Here is a 19838-nt window from a genome sequence, read left to right as displayed (position 1 = left end):
AGCGATGTGCACTTTCCCTATGGCCGGTCCTTAACTTATTTTAGAGCTTTCACTTGAGAATCTGGAGGCAAGGCCTCCTCAGCCACTGGTTTCCAGACACTTCCAAAACCCCCATTGGTTCCGGCCTAAAAGGCCCCGCCCCCCAACCTCAAAGGTGCAGGCTGGCCTGTTTAACCTGGAACCCACATCACCACACAGAATGCCTGAGAAAGAGGTAGAAGGCCAATTTCCTTCATTTTCCCTCCAGGTGCCCCGTGGTGGTCTCAGAGCCACTTGAGAGCTTGGGGAAATGAAGCAGGGATTCTGCATAAATACCTCAAGAGAGGATGCTAAAGGTTTAAATGCACTATATAGGAACAGAATGGCTATTTCCTAGAATCAATACATCCTTAACTTCCTTAGAGGAGTGGGAACTAAAACAAGACTCAGAATTTCACACAGCTGCATAGGCAAGCAATTAAAACTTTTCAATATTAGAGGAAAAAAAGGGAAATGGCAACGTTTATATTACAAGACCGCCTTCATTAACAGCTTAAAAGCTTCTTAAAAGCTTTAAGCTAGGTGGTGTTGAGACTTTCCAAAGCTTTAATTTAGTTTTTATTCCTACACCCCTGAAGCTGTCAGCATGACAATTCTGATCATGTGCAAACTTACCCCATGTGCTCCTCCAACCTCTTCTGCTTTGGCTTAAGATCTGTCCTACCCTGTATGCCAAGTACCTGGTCTTCTATTTTCTGTTTTATCATGGACCAAATAAAATGGAAGCCCGGTGCTCACGCTTTCCCTATCCTTTATATTAGGTTGTATCATATGCAATTGAAGGCATTTAAACTATTTAACAGATAAAATATGTCTGTCTATTCTTTATTCTATATTTGGCCTAAAAAATCTTAAAATGTTTTAGCATTTTTCCCAGTCTGGGTTTTCCTCAGCTTTGGTCTGATGCCTAAACTCTTGACCTGAATAGCTACCTACACAACCCAATTCATTCCATTCTATTAGGACACACGCATGGCAGACAGCACACATAGTTACCATATGTATGAAACATGACTTTTTTTTTATGGGGGGATTGAGGGGTTGGGAGGAAGATGTTATATCAAGATCTTAAGACTATAGAAATATATTCACCTGAAAAAGGTAACCCTCTATTTGTCCTAGCTCAGATGATAAAGTTCCAATTAGGATAAATAAAAAGATGACAATTGTAATTTCACCTGGCCCCACAAAACTATTTTGCACAGAACATTTAGACTATTATTCTGTAGGACAGTTTGATGAAATCTATTTATTTGACCCCCCCCCCTTCCAGGACAATCCCCCACTTCCCCAGTGTTTGTGTCCATTGTTTATACTAAGATGCATGCATACAAGTCCTTTGGTTGCTCTATACACCCCCTCCCCTGCCTTCTCTCTGAGGTGGATGCTCTATTCAGTGTTACCTTGTCTCTGGATCTATTTTTGTTCATCAGTTTGTGTTGTTCATTATATCCCACATATGAGTGAGATCATGTGATATTTATCTCTCTCTGACTGGCTTATTTCACTTAAGGCAATGCTCTCCAGTTCCATCCATGCTGTTGCAAATGATAAAAGTTTCTTCTTTTTATAGCAACATAGTATTCCATTGTGTAATTGTACCACAGTTTTTTTTAATTCCCTTAACTACTGATGGGCACTTAGGCTGTTTCCAAATCTTAGCTATTGTAAATTGTGCTGCTATGAACATAGGAGTATATATATATATATATATATATATATATATATATATATATATATATATAATCTCCTTTCTGATTGGGGTTTCAGGTTTCTTAGGATATATTCCTAGAAGTGGGATCACTGGGTCAAATGGGAGTTCCATTTTCAGTTTTTTGAGGAAACTCCATACTATTCTCCACAGTGGCTATACCAGTCTTCATTCCCACCAGCAGTGCATGAGGGTTCTTTTTTCTCCACACCCTGGCCAGCACTTGTCATTTGTTGAGGATAGCCATTCTGACAAATGTGAGATGGTACCTCATTGTCATTTTGATTTGCATCTCTCAGATCATTAGTGGCTTTAAGCATGTTTTCTGATGAAATCGATTTGAATCACTAATCTAGTTAACCAGTTATTAAAAAAACAAAAGTGAGCATTGCCCCTGTGCCCAGAAAAAATGAAGTAGAGATTAGGGCTGGATGAATCACATCTATGGGCATAACAAGCTATACATCATACAGAAATTATTTTGCTTTTCATATGAGAGAAAAATGAGTATACAAACAGAAAAATATTTTTGAAAAGCTGGATGTGGCTCTTTAGGAATAATGAAAGTTTACTAAAATCACAGGGAAATGCCAGGTTCAAGTTAAAAGGTTAGGAAGTGAACAAGGCAACAGCTATTACTCTGGGTTGGCATTGTCAATAAAGAGCATCAGAACAGATGTGTAAATGTGTATTTTGCAGATTCATGTGGACATATTTGGTGTGTATCTGTGTGTGTGTCTGAAAGGAAGAAAACAGGCTCCCGTTAGGACATGACAAACATGAAAATGTTTGACAGGTCAGAACTCAGTTGCCTTGCTCAGAACGTAAGCTTTCCCATCATTCTCCAAAGGTATGTCTTGCAAGAACTTGTCCTTGGTCAAGCAGACAGATCATCCCCAAATAGCTAATATTTAGAACTTTAGGTTGTCAAGCAAACATTCCACAAACAAGCCTTTTGTGATATCTTTAAATGTGAATATATTTTAGGACTTTTTCTTGGCAAAGATGTTTGCTAAAATTTAGGCTTTTTAGGCTTAAAAGGACCCAACCATATTTCTTGATCATCCACCAAAAAGCAATAGAAATTCTGGCAGCAAGTCTTTGACTGGAATTAGACTAGCTACATCATAGCCTCTGTACCCAAGGGTTGTGGATAACACTCAGTCTGGCCTTACTAGCCCATTAAGTCCAATTCATCTCTAATACAGAAATGAATTCTTAACCTCGGTTACTTGAATAGAGGCATTCAGTTGTAACCATTAGGACCAATATAGAACAATATTGTCCAAATTTGTTTGATGATGAAAATCACTTGGGGCCAGGGCCAGTTTTGTGAGCTTGTGAACGGTGCACCTTGCACAGGGCCCTGCTTTGCATTTGTGTTTTATAACTCAAGTCCAGTGAGACAATGGGGAACACATGGGCTAGGGACTTGGATACTTGAATCACTGGTCTCACTCCTCAGTACCACAGGGGATGGATTCTTGACTTCCCATTCCCATGTCCCCTGGTGTCTTGGCAAGCCCTGACTCTCCTTTCTCACACTTGCCCAATGACTAATGCCACTCCAACCCATAGCACATCTACTCATCCCCAAGAGCTACCAATGTCGTCGTCCTACTGCACAGTCCCAGGAAAGGTTAAGTACGGGTGCACATATCCTATGCCATCTTGGGAGGGGGCTTGGCCACATGGCATCTCAGGAATAAGAATGTCACAGAACATTTGGAGAATGAATGGTGGGAGTGAGCCTTTTGCCCACCTCTATTCCAGGTACTAAGCACATTCTGGCATATAAGTTGCCCTTGGGAATCTTCCCTTTGCAGTTGATTGCTACAGTGGGGCAGTGGGAAGAAAAGATTAACTTACCCTTACCACTACTGGGGCACAGAGCATCAGTCTGGTGGGAGGAGGGTATGGGGTATGTGTGCTTGCATGCTAAATTTAAGATGCAGCCCCTGGGCACCTGTGGGTATCTGCCCTCCTGTATGTATCCCACTACCTAAGGGAACATGACATTAAATAGTAAATTAAAAATACCCTTATAGGTTGCCAGAAACCATCAAAGAAAATGAAAAATTTTGTATTTTAATGTCTTCAGTGCCATTTTTTCTTACTTTTGAATGGGGAGGGTAGTCCTGCATTTTCATTTTGCACTGAGCCCCATAAATTACATAGCTATATCTGCCCAGAGTGAGTACTTTTCTTATTGTTGACAGTATTACAGATTTCTCCTATTTTCTCCATTTTTGTTCCCTCCACCCACCCCCACCCCACCCCAAGTCTTCCCCATACTATTGTCTGTGTTCATGGGTTATTCATATCAGAGTGAGCAGTTTTAAAACATAGCTCACCAATCACTGGGAATTCTGAAACAGAATTTTTCAAATTTAATTATGCATAGGGATTTTCCAGAGATCTTAATTTTTTCTCTAGTCCCATCCCCTAAATATTCTTATTAAGCCTGGGTGGGCCTTCAAATCTGCATTTTACAAGCATCCTAGATGATTCTACTGCAATTGGTCCACCAACCACACTTAGAGAAATACTGTATGCTTAGAAGCATAGATTCTGAAGCCAGGCAGGCTAGGGTTTGCATCTTAGCTTCACCACTAACCTTAGGGTAATTAACATGCATATCTAAACCTCAGTTAGCTCACTATAAATGAAAATATTAATCTCACTCTCAATGTGTTGTATTAAATGTGCATAAAACACTTAGCACAATGATTAGTCCATAGTAAGTTACCAATAAATGTTCTAAAATATTTAAAAGACTGTTAAGTCTAGGTAGTTGGTACACTGGGGTTTGTTATATTATGTGAGTTCTCCTATATTTTTACAACTTTTCAAAATAAAAAGCAGCAACTAGGATGAGAGGGAAAGCTAGAGTATGGAATGGGGGGTCAGAAGCTTGCAATGAGTCAGCCCCAGGTAGGAGGCTGGTGCTTAAGTGTCAAGAATTTATCAGATGTTCAGTAAGTTGAATTCAGGACAAAAAGAATCTTCACTATAACTGTCCCAAGGACCTTCTCAGACTCACATGGAAAGGAACTATTTCCTTACCCTAGTTTATGAATGGGCTGCCACATGGGGCTATGTGTACTTTATTTAGTAAAAGGGCATCTATTCACAAGAGCTAGTCAGGGCCCAGAAAGGGTTTACCAAATGTTGAGTGCCCTCTAGTGTTTCTTCTTAGCTTTCTTCCTTAAGTGGTGGATCAAGGCTCTTGCTTACATTGGAAGTGAAATTCTCCAAGTTGATCTAGTCACTGAGGTGGTAAAAATATTCATTGTCCTCTCTGATTATGCACTGAATGTGCAGATTAAAGACTGGGATGCCCGCTTATCTAATAATGCCCAGGCTCATAGCAGTGCTCAAACACTTTTATCCACTGTCCCCCTCCCTCCTCCCAAAAAATACAACTTTTAGGACAAATGCAGCTGGCACATCCAGCCAGGAGCAGTCAAATATGGTTAGGAACAATGGAAGGAGTGCATGAATCTTCCTGTTCCTCATTACTTGGATGGCCATAAAAATAGCCATTATGTAGGCCATATGTCTCATTTCATAATATTCCTATTTAAAAAGGGCTTGAAAAAAATCTTCTTTAAAAATCAATGTTTTGAGAGAAACCAAGATGGCAGCATAGGTAAACACCTGAACTGCTGCATCGCACAGCAATTTCAAAACTACAACTAAAAGACAAAACAGACATCATCCAGAACCACAGGAAGGCTGGCTGAGTGGAAAGTCTACAACTAGAAGGAAAGAGAAAAGCACACTGAGAATCAGAGGAGCTGCAGGAGTAAAGGCAGAGATACAACATGCACGTGGCGAGGACTGGCAGGCGTGTGCACAGAGAGGACTGGAAACAGTACAGGACTAGCTTTTTCAAGTGGGAGGGAAACAAAAGCTCCTGACTGCTCTGAACTCCAGTTCCGGGCAAGACTCTGCAGACCCAGACTCATAAGGGGAGAAACTGGACTGTCTGGCAGCGGGTGAAACTCGAGGGTGGCTTTCTCTCAGAGGTGCTTGCAGTGATTACTAGTTTACCATGGGATACTGAGACCAAGGGGCCTCTTAGGGCAGGGCTGATGGGAAGCCATAGTTATTTGCTCTGCCCAGAGATCCCACCCTACAAAGCCATTGATATATGCTCCACCCTGAGACTTCCTCCCATCCAAACTGAGTGCAGAGGCTTTTTCATATGTATGGCCTGACCTGAAATCTAAAACCTAACAAACTGCAGCTGAGTCAGTGAGACCCACAACATCCAAAAGAAGGCCCAAGGCCCCACAGCAGCTTCCATTGCTTCACAGCTGGGCACACCCAAAACCCAAACAAAGAAGAGGAATCTGCAGATGTCTCCATAGTTCCTGCTGGGTGGCCTCAGGCAGAGGCTAAATTATCACCTCCTTGGAGATCCAAGAGCCAGTGTACCCAGAGGTCAGATTAGGACCATCCAGATTACAACTCCTCAGATCCATAAGGAACACACTCAGAGGGCAGACTCAGTGAGCACCAAAGCCCCTCTGAAGCAAGTCTTATCTCATAAGGGTGTCTCCAGCACAAAAGTTCTCCCATGGTAGACACAGCTGATCCTCACAGCCAATTGGCCGAGAGGTCAAGTCCTCCCAGTGATACCAACAACAATCAAGGCTTAACTACAACAAGACTGTGCACACAGCCCGCAAAGGGGTGCACCAAGAGTGTCCACCTCAGATAACTGGGGAGGCTGAGCCACTGGGCCCTATAGGGCACCTAGCACACAAAGCCACTCCATCAACTCAGGAAAGCAGCCAAAATGCAGAGACAAAGAAACAGGTCACAAGTGAAAGAAATGAAGAAAAGAAAACAACTGGATAAAAGTTCAAAATCATGGTTATACTGTTTTTCAATAACTTTCTAGAAAAGGCCGATAAATTTAGTGAGACCCTTGAGAATATGAAAAAGGACCAACTAGAAATTAAGCATACATTGACTGAAATAAAGAATAATATACAGAAATCCAACAGTGGACAGAGGATCCTAAGAATCAAGTCAAAGATTTGAAATACAAAGAAGGAAAAAACACTCAACTGGGAAAGAAAAAAGAAAAAAGGATCCAAAAAGTTGAAGATAGTGTAAGAAGCCTGTGGGACAACTTCAAGCATACCTACATCCAAATTATGGGGGTGCCAGAAGAAGAGAGAGAGCAAGATACTGAAAACCTATTTGAAGAAATAATGACTGGAAACTTCCCCCACCTGGTGAAAGAAATAGACTTACAAGTCCAGGAAGTGCACAGAACCCTAAACAAAAGGGATCCAAAGAGGACCACACCAAGACACATCATAATTAACATGATAAGAACAAAAGACAAAGAGAGAATATTAAAAGCAGCAAGAGAAAAACAGTTAGTTACCTACAAGAAAGCTCCCATATGACTGTCAACTGATTTCTCAACCTAAACTATGCAGGCCAGATGGGAGTGGCAAGAAATATTTAAAGTGATAAATAGGAAGAACCTACAACCAAGATTACTCTACTCAGCAAAGCTATCATTCAGAGTTGAAGGTCAGATAAAGAGCTTCACAGATAAGAAAAAGCTAAAGGAGTTCATCACCCAAACCAGTATTATATGAAATGCTGAAAGGTATTCTTTAAACACAGGAGAAAGAAGAAGAAAAAGGTAAAGATAAAAATTATGAACAACAAATACATATCTATCAACAAGTGAATCTAAAAATCAAGTGAATAAAAAATCTGATGAACAGAATAAACTAGTGAATATAATAGATTCAGGGGCATAGAAAGGGAGTGGACTGACAATTGTCAGGGGTAAAGAGGTAAGGAGGGTGTGGGAAGAGACTGGACAAAAATCTTACAACTATGGATGAGGACAGTGGTGGTGGGGGGGTAAGGGCAGAGGGTTGGGTAGAAACCAGGTGGAGGGGAGCTATGGGGAGAAGAAATAGGAACAATTGTAATAATCTAAATAATCTGAACAATATTTTTTAAAAAAATAATAAAATAAAATAAATGTGTTTTTTTTTTTTCTTCTAATAACCTGCAGCAAAAAATACTTCCTCGTGCAGGGACAGGATACTCAACAATAATTACTGATCTAAAGGAGTCAAGTCAGTGCATGTCTCAATGTACAATTATTGCAGAGAATCTAATGCACCTGGAAATGGAATCCGAGGGCCCTAGATCTCCAAAAGAAGCTGTGCCCTCATATTGGCCTCATCCAGAGTTACCCTGGGCTCTCGCTGCATGTTCTCCTCAAGACAGTTACAGAAATTGCTTTTTTAATTATGCTCCAGAAATACTAATTCCTTTGCAATACTAGGTCTGCCATCAAGCTCCTAGAAGCCAGCTTTTGCCCACTCCTATAAACAGCACACCTATTTACTTAGTTTTGAATCAAATATATTTGTAATAAGATTCACAATTTTGTTTCCACAGGTCCTTCTTCATGATAATAATGAAGGATTCTGTGGAGGTTCCATCGTTAATGAAAAATGGGTAGTAACTGCAGCCCACTGTATCAAACCTGGTGTTAAAATTACCGTTATTGCAGGTAAGTAAATAAGGGTATTGCTATACAGCATCACCACATCTTCTGTAAGACTAGTATATCATATTTTATGAAGGCCTAATAGGATAATTGTTAAATAACTTGGGCTACTGGTTGAGGGGCCATGGTTTCAAAACCCAACTTGCTTCACCCTCCAACCTTTCCAGAGTTCTTTGTTATACTTTTATTAGCACTCACTTCTGTGGGGAACAATTATTTATTGATGTTTCCATTTCCCTACCAGACTGAGCCTTCCCAAAAGCTGTGTCATAACACCGATCTTTGTATCTCTAGTGCCTGGTACAACCTGTAGTGGGCCCTCTAACATTTGAATGAATGGCCAAATGAATGTATTATCTGTGAGCAAAAAGGAATCAAAATATTTGAAATTGAGAATGGAGAATGTCTAGAATAAAATCCATGAGAAGTAGGTGCATTATCACATGTGAACAATGTAAGACTTTTTAACAGCAAGAGTGAACAGAACTATCTCTATGACTGGGTCCTAGATCACTTTTTTTATCTGAAAAGTATTCATTGGTCCTCATTAAATTTTATCTAAATCCTACCAATGTAAGATTGAGTTCTTTGGCACTTAGCTGCCAGTTAATTCAGTGATGCCAAGTGGACACTTTGAAAATCTGTTTCTTTATGTAAAAGGCTATTTGTGACTGAAGAAAAATTTGTTTTCAATGGGTGAAATGCCAGTTAAGTAAGTGATGCTAGGTGGACACTTGGAAAATGTGTGTCTCTGTGAGAGATAGTGACTGAAAAAGAAATGTTTTCAATAGGTGAACATAACACCGAGAAGGAGGAAACTACAGAGCAAAGGCGAAGTGTGATTCGTATTATCCCTCACCACAGCTACAATGCAACTATTAATAAGTACAACCATGATATTGCCCTTCTGGAACTGGATGAACCTTTAATGCTAAACAGCTATGTAACACCTATTTGCATCGCCAACAGGAAATACACAAACATCTTCCTCAAATTTGGGTCTGGCTATGTGAGTGGTTGGGGAAAAGTTTTTAACAGAGGGAGAACAGCCTCAGTTCTTCAGTACCTGAATGTTCCCCTTGTTGACCGAGCCACATGCCTTCGCTCCACAAAGTTCACCATCTATGATAACATGTTCTGTGCTGGCTTCCATGAGGGAGGTAAAGATTCATGCCAAGGAGATAGTGGGGGACCCCATGTTACTGAAGTGGAAGGTACCAGTTTCTTAACTGGAATTATTAGCTGGGGTGAAGAGTGTGCAGTGAAAGGAAAATATGGAATATATACCAAGGTATCCAGGTATGTCAACTGGATTAAGGAAAAAACAAAGCTCATTTAATGAAAAATGTATCTCCAAGGTTCACATATTTGGGATTAAAAATGAACAATGTCTTTTATGAACTAATCACTTTCTCCTCTCATCAAGATTTGAACATATACATTCTGTGAATATTGCTTTTTCCCTTTATGGGGAGAAATCTATCTAGAATTGAAATTGTGTAGAATAAGTAAATTAGAAAATGTAATCACTTGAGAAATATACTTTGATAATAATTTGTGACCTTGAAAAATTGTGAAGTTTTTTTTTTCATCCTGATCACCAGGCATTATATTTCTCCACCAGCACCTCCCTGATTCTCCCTTCTTAGCAGCATTCTATGTTCCAGATATTTCTTACTTCTCCCACCAAAACTTCAATATGTATTAGATCATATCTAGGATATTTGGTCTAGTCCATCACAAGTCCAACACCACACTCATAAAGGAAGAACACGGGAACAGCTGACAGGTTAAAATTCACCAGAAACACTACTTCTTTTTCTGTACTCTTTTGCATCCTTTATCTTTTACAACTTCTAATCTCTATATCAGTTTATCTCTTTCTCTCTCCTCTTTTCCCTACACATAGAGGAGATAAGGGAAGCATAATACTGTTTTACTGGTATGCACAATGATACATGTCTATCAAACCCAGACTTGCCTTCAGTTTAGTCTTGGATTTGCTTATCTGAACATAGGGATGAAGTAAGGCCTAAAGAACTTAGGGGGAAAGTTCCTCTCAGAGAGTCATATTATTAAATACATACATAATGGAAGGGATGACTTATAAGAATAGTTCCCTAAAATCTTGTAATTGTATTGTTATGGAGTTCTGACTAGAGATGGTTCTATGAATTCAAACTGAGATGGTATTGTAACTAAGAAAGCTAAAAATTGTTAACAGAAAGAGATCAGTTTGCAGTCTAGAACTAGTAGAGTCAGCAAGGAAGAATTCATCATTGTGTCTCCAGTGCTAACCAGAGCTAAAGAAGTTGCCCAGACCAGACAACTAGAGCATCATGTACCTGTGTATCCCCACAGTGAAGGATAGAAATGTCTCACAGACATGTCATTCCGATGGGCCAACTAACTCCTTTTCTAGTTTCATGCCCACAAAGCAACTTTAAAAAAAAAATCAGACCTTCTATATTAAAATTCTAGAGTTGCTAACCAACCAGCATAAGTACTTCAATCTGTTAGACAGAATATTTCCCTTTTTGAATTAATAAACTGGTGTTTTGGGTTCAGACCTTAGCTTTTTAATTTGGTTGATGTGAATCAGTCACCCGAGCCAAGCCACACTATTGCTGATTTCTTACAAGTTATTCCTGTTAATACTCTAATTTTTCAAAATAAATATCAATAAATTTATTTTTTAACTTCTCAAAATGTGTTTGTTATTGAATCATTCACAGAAAAGGATCCAGTACATTCATCAAAACAACCAGAAGAATATGAACAAAAGCAATATAACACATCAGAGATTTGATGCTCTGTTAGCACTCAGCTTTTATGAGGTAGTGTGGATCCACCTGGGACAACTGAGTTTAAATAGCTGAGAATATGGTCTTGAATAATTCAATCCACCTTTTTGCTTTAATTTCTCCATTTGTATAATGAAGGAGTTTGACAGATGCTTTCCAAAGGCCCTTTTTGACCTCGAGAATCTGATTATATTCCTTTATTTAAAAATATTCAAGGAGGGATTACTGTGTCCCACACACCAATATTGTTCATTAAATTTGTGAGTTACATATTTTGTGAGTTAACTAAAATGATGTATGTAAATTACTTTGTCAATGGCTACTATATTACTACATAGTAGAAGCTCAATAAATGTCAGCTAAATCTGAATCTATGTTTATTCCAGAGTAGGAATGAGTCTTGTATTAGGTGTCATGAAAAGAGGTCATGCTTAACTAATGAGTGGGATTGAGATTTCATGAGAAAATAAAATAAAATAAATCAGTTCTACTGTTGGCTAAAGGAGGGAAAGAGGGAGATGACACTAATTGCCCACCTTAGGTTTAAGGAGGATACTAATTAAAGCATGGAAACTAGTTACTTCAAATTTGAATGACTAAAGGTTTGTAGGTCCAGTGCTCTGCAATCCATAAAAGTGAGCCACCCTGGCTTTGCTGCCATGGAAACCACTCATTCCTTTCAAAGGCAACAGTGGTGGCATAGCATTACACATCTGTCTGGTCTACCCTGTGGCAAAAGGTGAGCTCCTGGGCCCCTAACTATCTAAACCAATTATCCATTTTTCTATGAGCTTGGAAATGACTGAATTGATCATGAGCCACCTGTAGCATGTTGCCACATTAAACATATGGGTTCTTTAAGCCCACCAAAGAGTCACTACCTAGGACATTTGCAGTCATCTAAGAATCATGAATGCTTTCAAAATCACTGTAGCTACTTCACCTAAATGGGATGAAGCATGCTGCTGCAGTATTGGAAGTTAAAAGAAAAGTGTTTTAATATAGTGCAGTCATTTTAACCTGCTGTTTAAATATAACTGCTTTTGGTTCTTTCTGTATATTAGTTGCTTAGTGATGGCAGGAACTACGTACAGTCCAATTTTCTCTGCCAAGGAAAAAAGAATGGGTTTTCTCCCCAACTCTCCTTAACCATGTCAGACCAGTTCACAAAACTGCTTCATTATAATTTTGCAACAACATTCCAATGCAATCTATCAATATATGATCTACGTATGTCAGAGCTGCAAAGGCCCTTAGACACTATACAAACCACTCTGCCCATTTAACAGATGAGGACATTGAAGCCAAGGTAAGGACAGACCCAAAATAAAGTGGCAGAGCCAAGACTAGAACTCAGGTCTCCCACTCCATACTATGACAGTATTGTGCTTTCAATTGGAGCACTGTATATTTTTAGAGCAGCTGGGGAATTCTGCATTGGTGGTAATCCCTTCAGCAAACCTGGACTGAAAACTGCCTAGAATTCTCAATAGTGATCATTGACAAACAGGTGACCAAATCAAGAAGACCAACAGATAGCCTGAAAAGCAGAGTGGCAGTCAAATGACTGAAACTACAGTCTCTGACTCTTAGCAGGAACTCAGTAAATACATGTGGAATGAACCTATGCTGCTGGTGTCTGGCTTTTAACCCATCTGTGAGCTCTGTCATATGTTACATTTGACTTTTAGAGCACGTTTGTCAGTGTCATCTGGCACACAGTCATTCAAGCAACATTTCAACTCATTTCATTGTAACTCTACAGGGTAAGACATATGCAGCACAGAGACAGCAGGCTACTCCAGAAGCTATTGCTTGAGGTTTGAAAGAAAGCTTCAAAACCCACTGGAGCTGGGATTCTGACAATGCAGTGCAGATGTGGGTGACTAGGAAACACATTTCAGTGATTGACAGAACCACTGCTCTCTTTTAATCTGCAGCTTATTCCATCTCCAAATCTCATGATTAAAGTTACAAAAACAATCATGTTCTGCAAATTACAGAGGCTGCTGATAAGAGTCACAGTAGGCAAAAGACTGTGGCATCCTTACCCTTTTCAGCCAGTCCAGGTATACAGATCACTCTACTCATTTTCTCTAATAGTACTTTCAAGGCAGACCATTTTCACCGTCTTCAGGGTTATGGCTTGCCTTAAGATTGCCAGAGTTCCTTTCAGCCTCTACTATGGATAAAGTTATCAGAGGGAAGAATAGCAGGAAGACCCTTTCTTATACATATAAAGCAGTAATGGCTTCTGGCACAGGACCAAAGTTTCTACACACTATCACAGAACAGTAGTATTTCAAACTACTGCCCAGATCACTTCACTCTGGTAGGAGAGTTACCCACTTAGTTGAGAGATGAATAAAAATAGGAACAGAGATAGTCCTGATTCTAAAGACTTCCTTTTAAAAGGTTGCTTCATTGCAATGTTAAATATGAGATCCTAATATATAAAAAGTTGCCAACATAGTAAATCTCCTGGATGTTGTCATTCTTAAACTTTTAGAAATCCTGTAGTATTGAGCTTCTCCAGATCAATGATCATGAAGTGGCTTAAGTACTGACCTCATAAAGAAAAAGAAGTCTTATGACTTATACATTACATGCTTCAGTAAATATCTACATATATAAATATATTTCCCTCTTGGAATATATTATAAAATAAGCATGCATTTTCATATTAAAACTCAGCTCAAGAATGCAACAAGTCTCTGAGAAACTCAGTGCATGCTTGTTAATGATCCAATGTATAAATGAAAAATGCTATTACTGACCACATCAGTGCAAAACTCAGTCATCTAAGGTAGGAATGAGATAGTCATCCTGAACACATAATGGAATATGCCATAGGAGGGGAGGTAGACAAATATAGAGAAACCACTTATATCCATTTCCTGCCAAGGATATAAAAAGAAGTTATCACTAATTTCCAATAAATGTTTTAAAAAAATATTAGTTGAAAAGTCTATGGTTTAGCCCTGGCATTTTCCTCCTGTTAAATATTTATTGCTTTTGTTTGTGTTCTCCAGAGCTGTATTAACCTCTTTTGTCTATGTTTTGTATCTTCATCTTGTTAGGTATTTTGTTCTTATATCTTGTGGGGGTTTTTGTTTTTGTTTTTGTTGTTTTTTGTGCTTTTGTGTGTGTGTGTGTTTTGTTTTTGGTGTTTTCTTTTTTTTTTTTTTTTTTTTTTGTCAGCTCTTGGGTTTCATTAGGATTTTGAAGTTTTATATCTGAATTAAACTGTCATTCTTGGCCAAAGAGATTTAATTTCTCTCAAGAAATTAAAAAACTTATTTTCAGCTGGCATAAAAATTTCCACATGCATGTATGAAAGGTAAGTTTGGCACAGGGTTTTACTACATTTCAGTCATCAGGGACAATATTTTTCACTGTCCATACTCTCTTCTAATATGCTGTTTCTAGAGTTCTAGATGATCATGCTTAAGATCAGACTCTCTGCTTCCTTAGTTTAGAAAATCTAAATTTGGGTAACATATGTACTAAAATGATAGCTACACATTACCTAAAGTTGGGTTATATTTCATAAATCTTAGCATACTCCAAAAAGGAATTCTACTGAATACTTACTATGGGCCTAATACTATATCTGTTTCATAAGACAGAATCAGTGGTATGCTAGAACAGGCTTTGCAAACTCCTAAGTGCCAATTTTGCACATCTCTTTCCAACTCCCAGTTCAAAGACTTAATGTCAATAGTTTCAAATCTGCCATGGTAGAGAGATTTACACCATAGATATTGACAAATGCTACAAATGCATGCTATTAAAGAGACCCAGTTGTTTAACATTTACCGACATACCAATGAACACAATCTAATTATTTGACTAAAACTTCATCATTTTTATAGTTCTGCTACTCAATTATTGTCATGTGTGGGCACTAAATACATTATAAATTAAAATGTAAAGTTGTTTAAGGAAACTAAATGTTCATGAGCCAAAAATATTGACTATCAGACCTTTAAAATTGTTCTCAGGTGGCAACAGGTGGTTATTTTATTCAGTAAAATAAAATATTTCCTTAAGTACAAATATTTCTCATACACAACACATTGTTAAGTCAATGAAGGTTTACTCTGTGGTAGTTTTCTGCTGATAGTTCATAGTAATTTGTAATTTATTTATAAAGACTGCAGAAAATAGTTCTTAACTTATTTTCAGCTGACATAAAGATGTTAAAAATTTCCACAAGCATGTATGAAAGGTAAGTTTGGCACAGGGTTTTACTACATTTCAGTCATTGGGGACAGGTATATTTTACTTTTCCAGTACTGAATTAATGTAAGAATTTTTTGTGTAAAATATTTCAGACATATAAAAATATACTGAGAATAATATCATGAACTTCTAAGTGCTAACACTCATCCATTCCTTCTCTTCCCCCACTCATCCTTAATTTGGTGTTAATCACTATCCATCATACCTATATACGTTTACTATAAATTGTCCTTTATATTTTCTTTTATATATTTTAAAACTTTACAAATGCAATCATATTGTATCTATCCTGAAATGTGTTTCCTGTGAGATTAACTGATGTTGATATGGACAGCTCTGGATCATTCATTTTAATTTCTATCTAGTATTTGATTGTATGATACGCTATGATCTTATTACCTATTCTAGTGTCCATGGTCATTCATGTTGACTACCAATGATTTACTCTTTTTTAAAATATATTTTATTGTTTTTTTACAGAGAGGAAGAGAGAGAGCGATAGAGAGTTAGAAACATCGATGAGAGAGAAACATCGATCAGCTGCCTCTTGCACATCCCCTACTGGAGATGTGCCCGCAACCAGGGTACATATCCTTGACCGGAATCGAACCCAGGACCTTTCAGTCCACAGGCTGACGCTCTATCCATTGAGCCAAACTGGTTTCTGCTTATTTACTCTTGCAAACAATTCTGCTATAAACATTCTGGCCCATGCCTCTCTGAGCACCTGTGTTTCTCCAGGGTAAATACTTAGGAGTGAAATTGCTCAGCCATAGAGCATTCACTTCTACTTCACTTGGTATTAGCAAATTGCTCACAAAGAGCTGTGACAATTTATGCTCCCTGTAGCAGTGTGGAATAATTCTTCTTGCTTCATAATCTTCCCAATACCTGATGTTTTCAGCAATATAGTGTCAGATTTTTAAGCTACTAATACTCATATTTAAAAATATCAGCTTTGCAATGAATTCAATGATTTTAAAACTAGTTGTAAATGTACAGGTACAGTCGTGTGTCCTTCCTGGGGTCAGTAAAGAGATCATTTTAAGTTCTAATATTAAATTTCAAAATGTCCCCCGTGATTTTTTGCCTTTAAATATTTTTATTACAATTGAAATTAGAGCCCACTTAGTAATATTTTGTTTTCATTTGATTTCTCTCATAGCTTAACATATACAAGAGAACAAAGTGGGCAAAGGACCTAAAATAGATACTTTCCCAAACTTGACAAGGTCAAGATTCCTATGAAAAAATTCTCAAAGTCACTACTCATCAGAGAGATGCAAATTAGAACAACAGTGATGTATCACCTCACATGTCAGAATGGCTATCATCAACAAATGACAAGTGCTGGTGAGGATGTGGACAAAAGGGAACCCTAGTACATTGATGGTGGGGATGTAGACTGGAGCAGCCACTGTGGAAAACCATATGATGTTTCCTCATAAAAATGGAACTGTCATTTGACCCAGTGATCCCACTTCTAGGAATATATCCTAAGAAAACATAAACACCACTTAGAAAGAATGTAGGCACCCCTATGTTCATAGCAGCACATTTTACAATAGCTAAGATTTAGAAACAGCCTAAGAGTCCATTAGCAGATAAGTGGATTAAAAAAAAAAAAAACCCAAAAAACTGTACTACATTTACACAATGGAATACTAGGTAGCTTTTAGAAAGAAAGAACTCTTATATGCATGAACCTGGAGGGTATTATACTAAGTGAAATGATCCAGTCAGAGAAAAGGTATCACATGATCTCATTCATATGTGGAATCTAATGCAAAAAAAAAATAAATAAACTGATGAATAAAACAGATCCAGAGACAAAGCATGGAACAGACTAATGTCAGAGGGAAGGTGGAGGTGGGAGTATGGGAGAGGAGTGATTAAAACCAGGGAACTTAAATGCATATTTGCATAGCCCATGGACACAGACAATAGAGTGGTGAAGGCCTGGAAGGGGCAGGTACGGGGTGTAGGGGGTTAATGGAAAAACAAAACCACAAACACAGGGTACATCTGCAATACTTGCAACAATAAAGATAAATTACAAAAAAGAGAATATTCATTATCGAACTAAGATAAAAACTATTATATAAGAAAATCCTCAGCACATCTATCTCTCATGCTTCAAATCTTTCTGACTTCCTCTCTCGCTCCATTATATTTTAATTTATTCTTCAGCCTGTTTGTATTTAGTTGGTTGTTTTCATAATTGAGTTAGTGAGTCTATCTCACAAATACTTAAACAAAATGTACATTTGAAATGGTTTACATTTTTTGTTTAGCTTAAGGAATACATCCTCACAAAGTTCAACTTCATTGGCCCTTCTCAATATAACATTACATTGTGTTGAAACTGCCTCCTCAGAATTTGACGGGCTAATTTGTACATGTGAAAATGAGGTTATCAACAAATATTAAGTAGACCCTCACCAAGTGAAAGGTAAAACTTGAATATGTCATCAGTCTTACTATGGAAAATATATGTATTTTGAACTAAAAAGGAACTACATTTTTTAAAGTGCACATAATTTTATTAATTTCCTTTTGTACAATATAAAGGGTTCTGGTTTTGTCTTTAATACTGTTTTGTTCCCAAGCATTTTGCTGTCCTTGGGGAGGCACCATAAGACTAATTGCAAACTGTCTATTCCAAACCAATGTAGGGAAGGGTACTGAAATGTAATAAAGTGATTTCTTTTGACAATTAAATGCTTGAGACATGATTCATTAAGCACACTACAATCTACTGCCCCTATGGGAAGCAGATTCATATGGTCTAGTATATTAATAAGCATTATTATACTTAATAACAAGCATTTTTTGAATGATGGAGGCTTTTGTTAATTTTATAATGCAGTCTTAATAATGTAAATTTAATTTTTGCACAAAAATATGACTGCTTTAGGTTCATGGCATGTTTAGGACTTTTAACAGGAGATGAACTACCAATAGAAATTTTAGTTACTACTTTAGGAACAGCTTTTTGTCCAGTACAATTAAATTTTCTTGAATATTCACTTATTTCAATTAGCCTATTTAAATTAATCTGAAAACTTGATTACTATTTTACTGTCAAATTTAATACTCTACCAACAATCTTAGTTTACCCTGTAAATATTAGTGGACATTGAAACGGGGAATCAGAACTGTTGGACACTGAAATTGTGACTCAAACATTATTTTATTATATGATTATTTCTAGTCTGCAGAGGCAATATTTTTTAAAGGAAAAATAGATACAGAGGCAAAGAAGCATTGAACAGACTGCCAAACTACAGCGGGAAGGCAAGAGAAGTTTTAGCGGGGGCTAAGAGATCAACCGAAGGACTTGTATGCATGCACATAAACATAACCAATGGCTACAAGACACTGGGGGGAGGGGCAGGTGAGGGCATGTACTGGGGACTGGAGGGTAGGGGAGGCCAGGGGGAAGTCAATGGGGGGAAAAGAGACATATGTATTACTATTTGTAATACTTCAAACAATAAAAAAATACAAAAAAATAATAAGCATTTTTCAGAGAAATTGTGAAACTGATTGTTTTCTGACTAAACTCAAACAAAATCATTGACCTAATTTCTCTTCAAGTGGAGCATTTATTATACACCCTTAGACTTTCAGAAATACACTCTGAAATTTTTTCTTTTCATAGCACAGATGTCAGAATGGTTTTTATAATAACTCTGTTCTATATTGTGAAATTCATGCATAATTTTTTGTAAAATATCAACAATACATTACTTCTTATCCAACATAGGAATAAGAAACTTAAACAGATTTTAATTTTCAAGGTGTTCTTTGGAGATGGATTAACATTGATTAATTCACTGATTGTGTTTCCTTGAAAGAGCTCAAAATAAATTTAAAGACAAAAACAAAAAACAGAAAACAAAACTGACCCTGTGATGGGATGCCCATTAAGGCATCTGAAGCAAACTCAGTTTTTAAATAATGGAAGAGTCAACCAAACCAATTTGTTAGATTTTTGTCTTCTAACAAATATTAACACACAAGTTCTGGAACTGAATTAAGTCTGGCAAACTTAGCTATAAGAAGCCTTAACAAACAAAGGCTCAGAAAACAACTGCAGGTATCTAGATGTTTTCCAGGTTTCCTTGGACTCGATTATATGGAAGATTTTTCCAGCGTGTAGAAATATCCATTCATAAATATGGCTATCTAACCCCAGAAACCTTATTTATTGTTATCCTAGATTTGGGTGGAGAAACTTTTTGAGCAGAATATTTTACTCTAGTTCTAGTCAGATATCTCTATCTATCTCTATCTCTCTGTATCTCTGTCTGTCTCAGAGAATTCTTTAATTAGGCTAAAGGTTAACTCAAAATACTTATGGTGCCTTTAAAGTATCCCTAGTAATTTAAAGGGAAAGGGTTTTCAATATATAATTAATATTATACTAAGCTGGATATTTTTAATGTGGAATTAATGTTATTACATTTACATT

At 37.5% G+C, this 19838-nt stretch overlaps 1 protein-coding gene across 1 annotated transcript in view; it reads left to right on the top strand.

The window, feature by feature from the left end:
• F9 (coagulation factor IX) overlaps positions 1–10881 on the top strand; it is a 36751-nt gene extending 25870 nt beyond the window's left edge. Inside the window, exons 7-8 of the mRNA XM_036443529.2 lie at positions 8201–8315; positions 9104–10881. Coding sequence (XP_036299422.1) covers positions 8201–8315; positions 9104–9651 — 663 coding nt within the window. The 3' untranslated portion in view covers positions 9652–10881. The remainder of the gene's footprint in view (positions 1–8200; positions 8316–9103) is intronic.
• Positions 10882–19838: the final 8957 nt, after the last annotated feature.

Source organism: Pipistrellus kuhlii, unplaced genomic scaffold (assembly GCF_014108245.1).
Source record: "Pipistrellus kuhlii isolate mPipKuh1 unplaced genomic scaffold, mPipKuh1.p scaffold_m20_p_19, whole genome shotgun sequence".
NCBI lineage: Eukaryota > Metazoa > Chordata > Mammalia > Chiroptera > Vespertilionidae > Pipistrellus > Pipistrellus kuhlii.
This window is presented reverse-complemented; position numbering and strand designations above follow the sequence as displayed.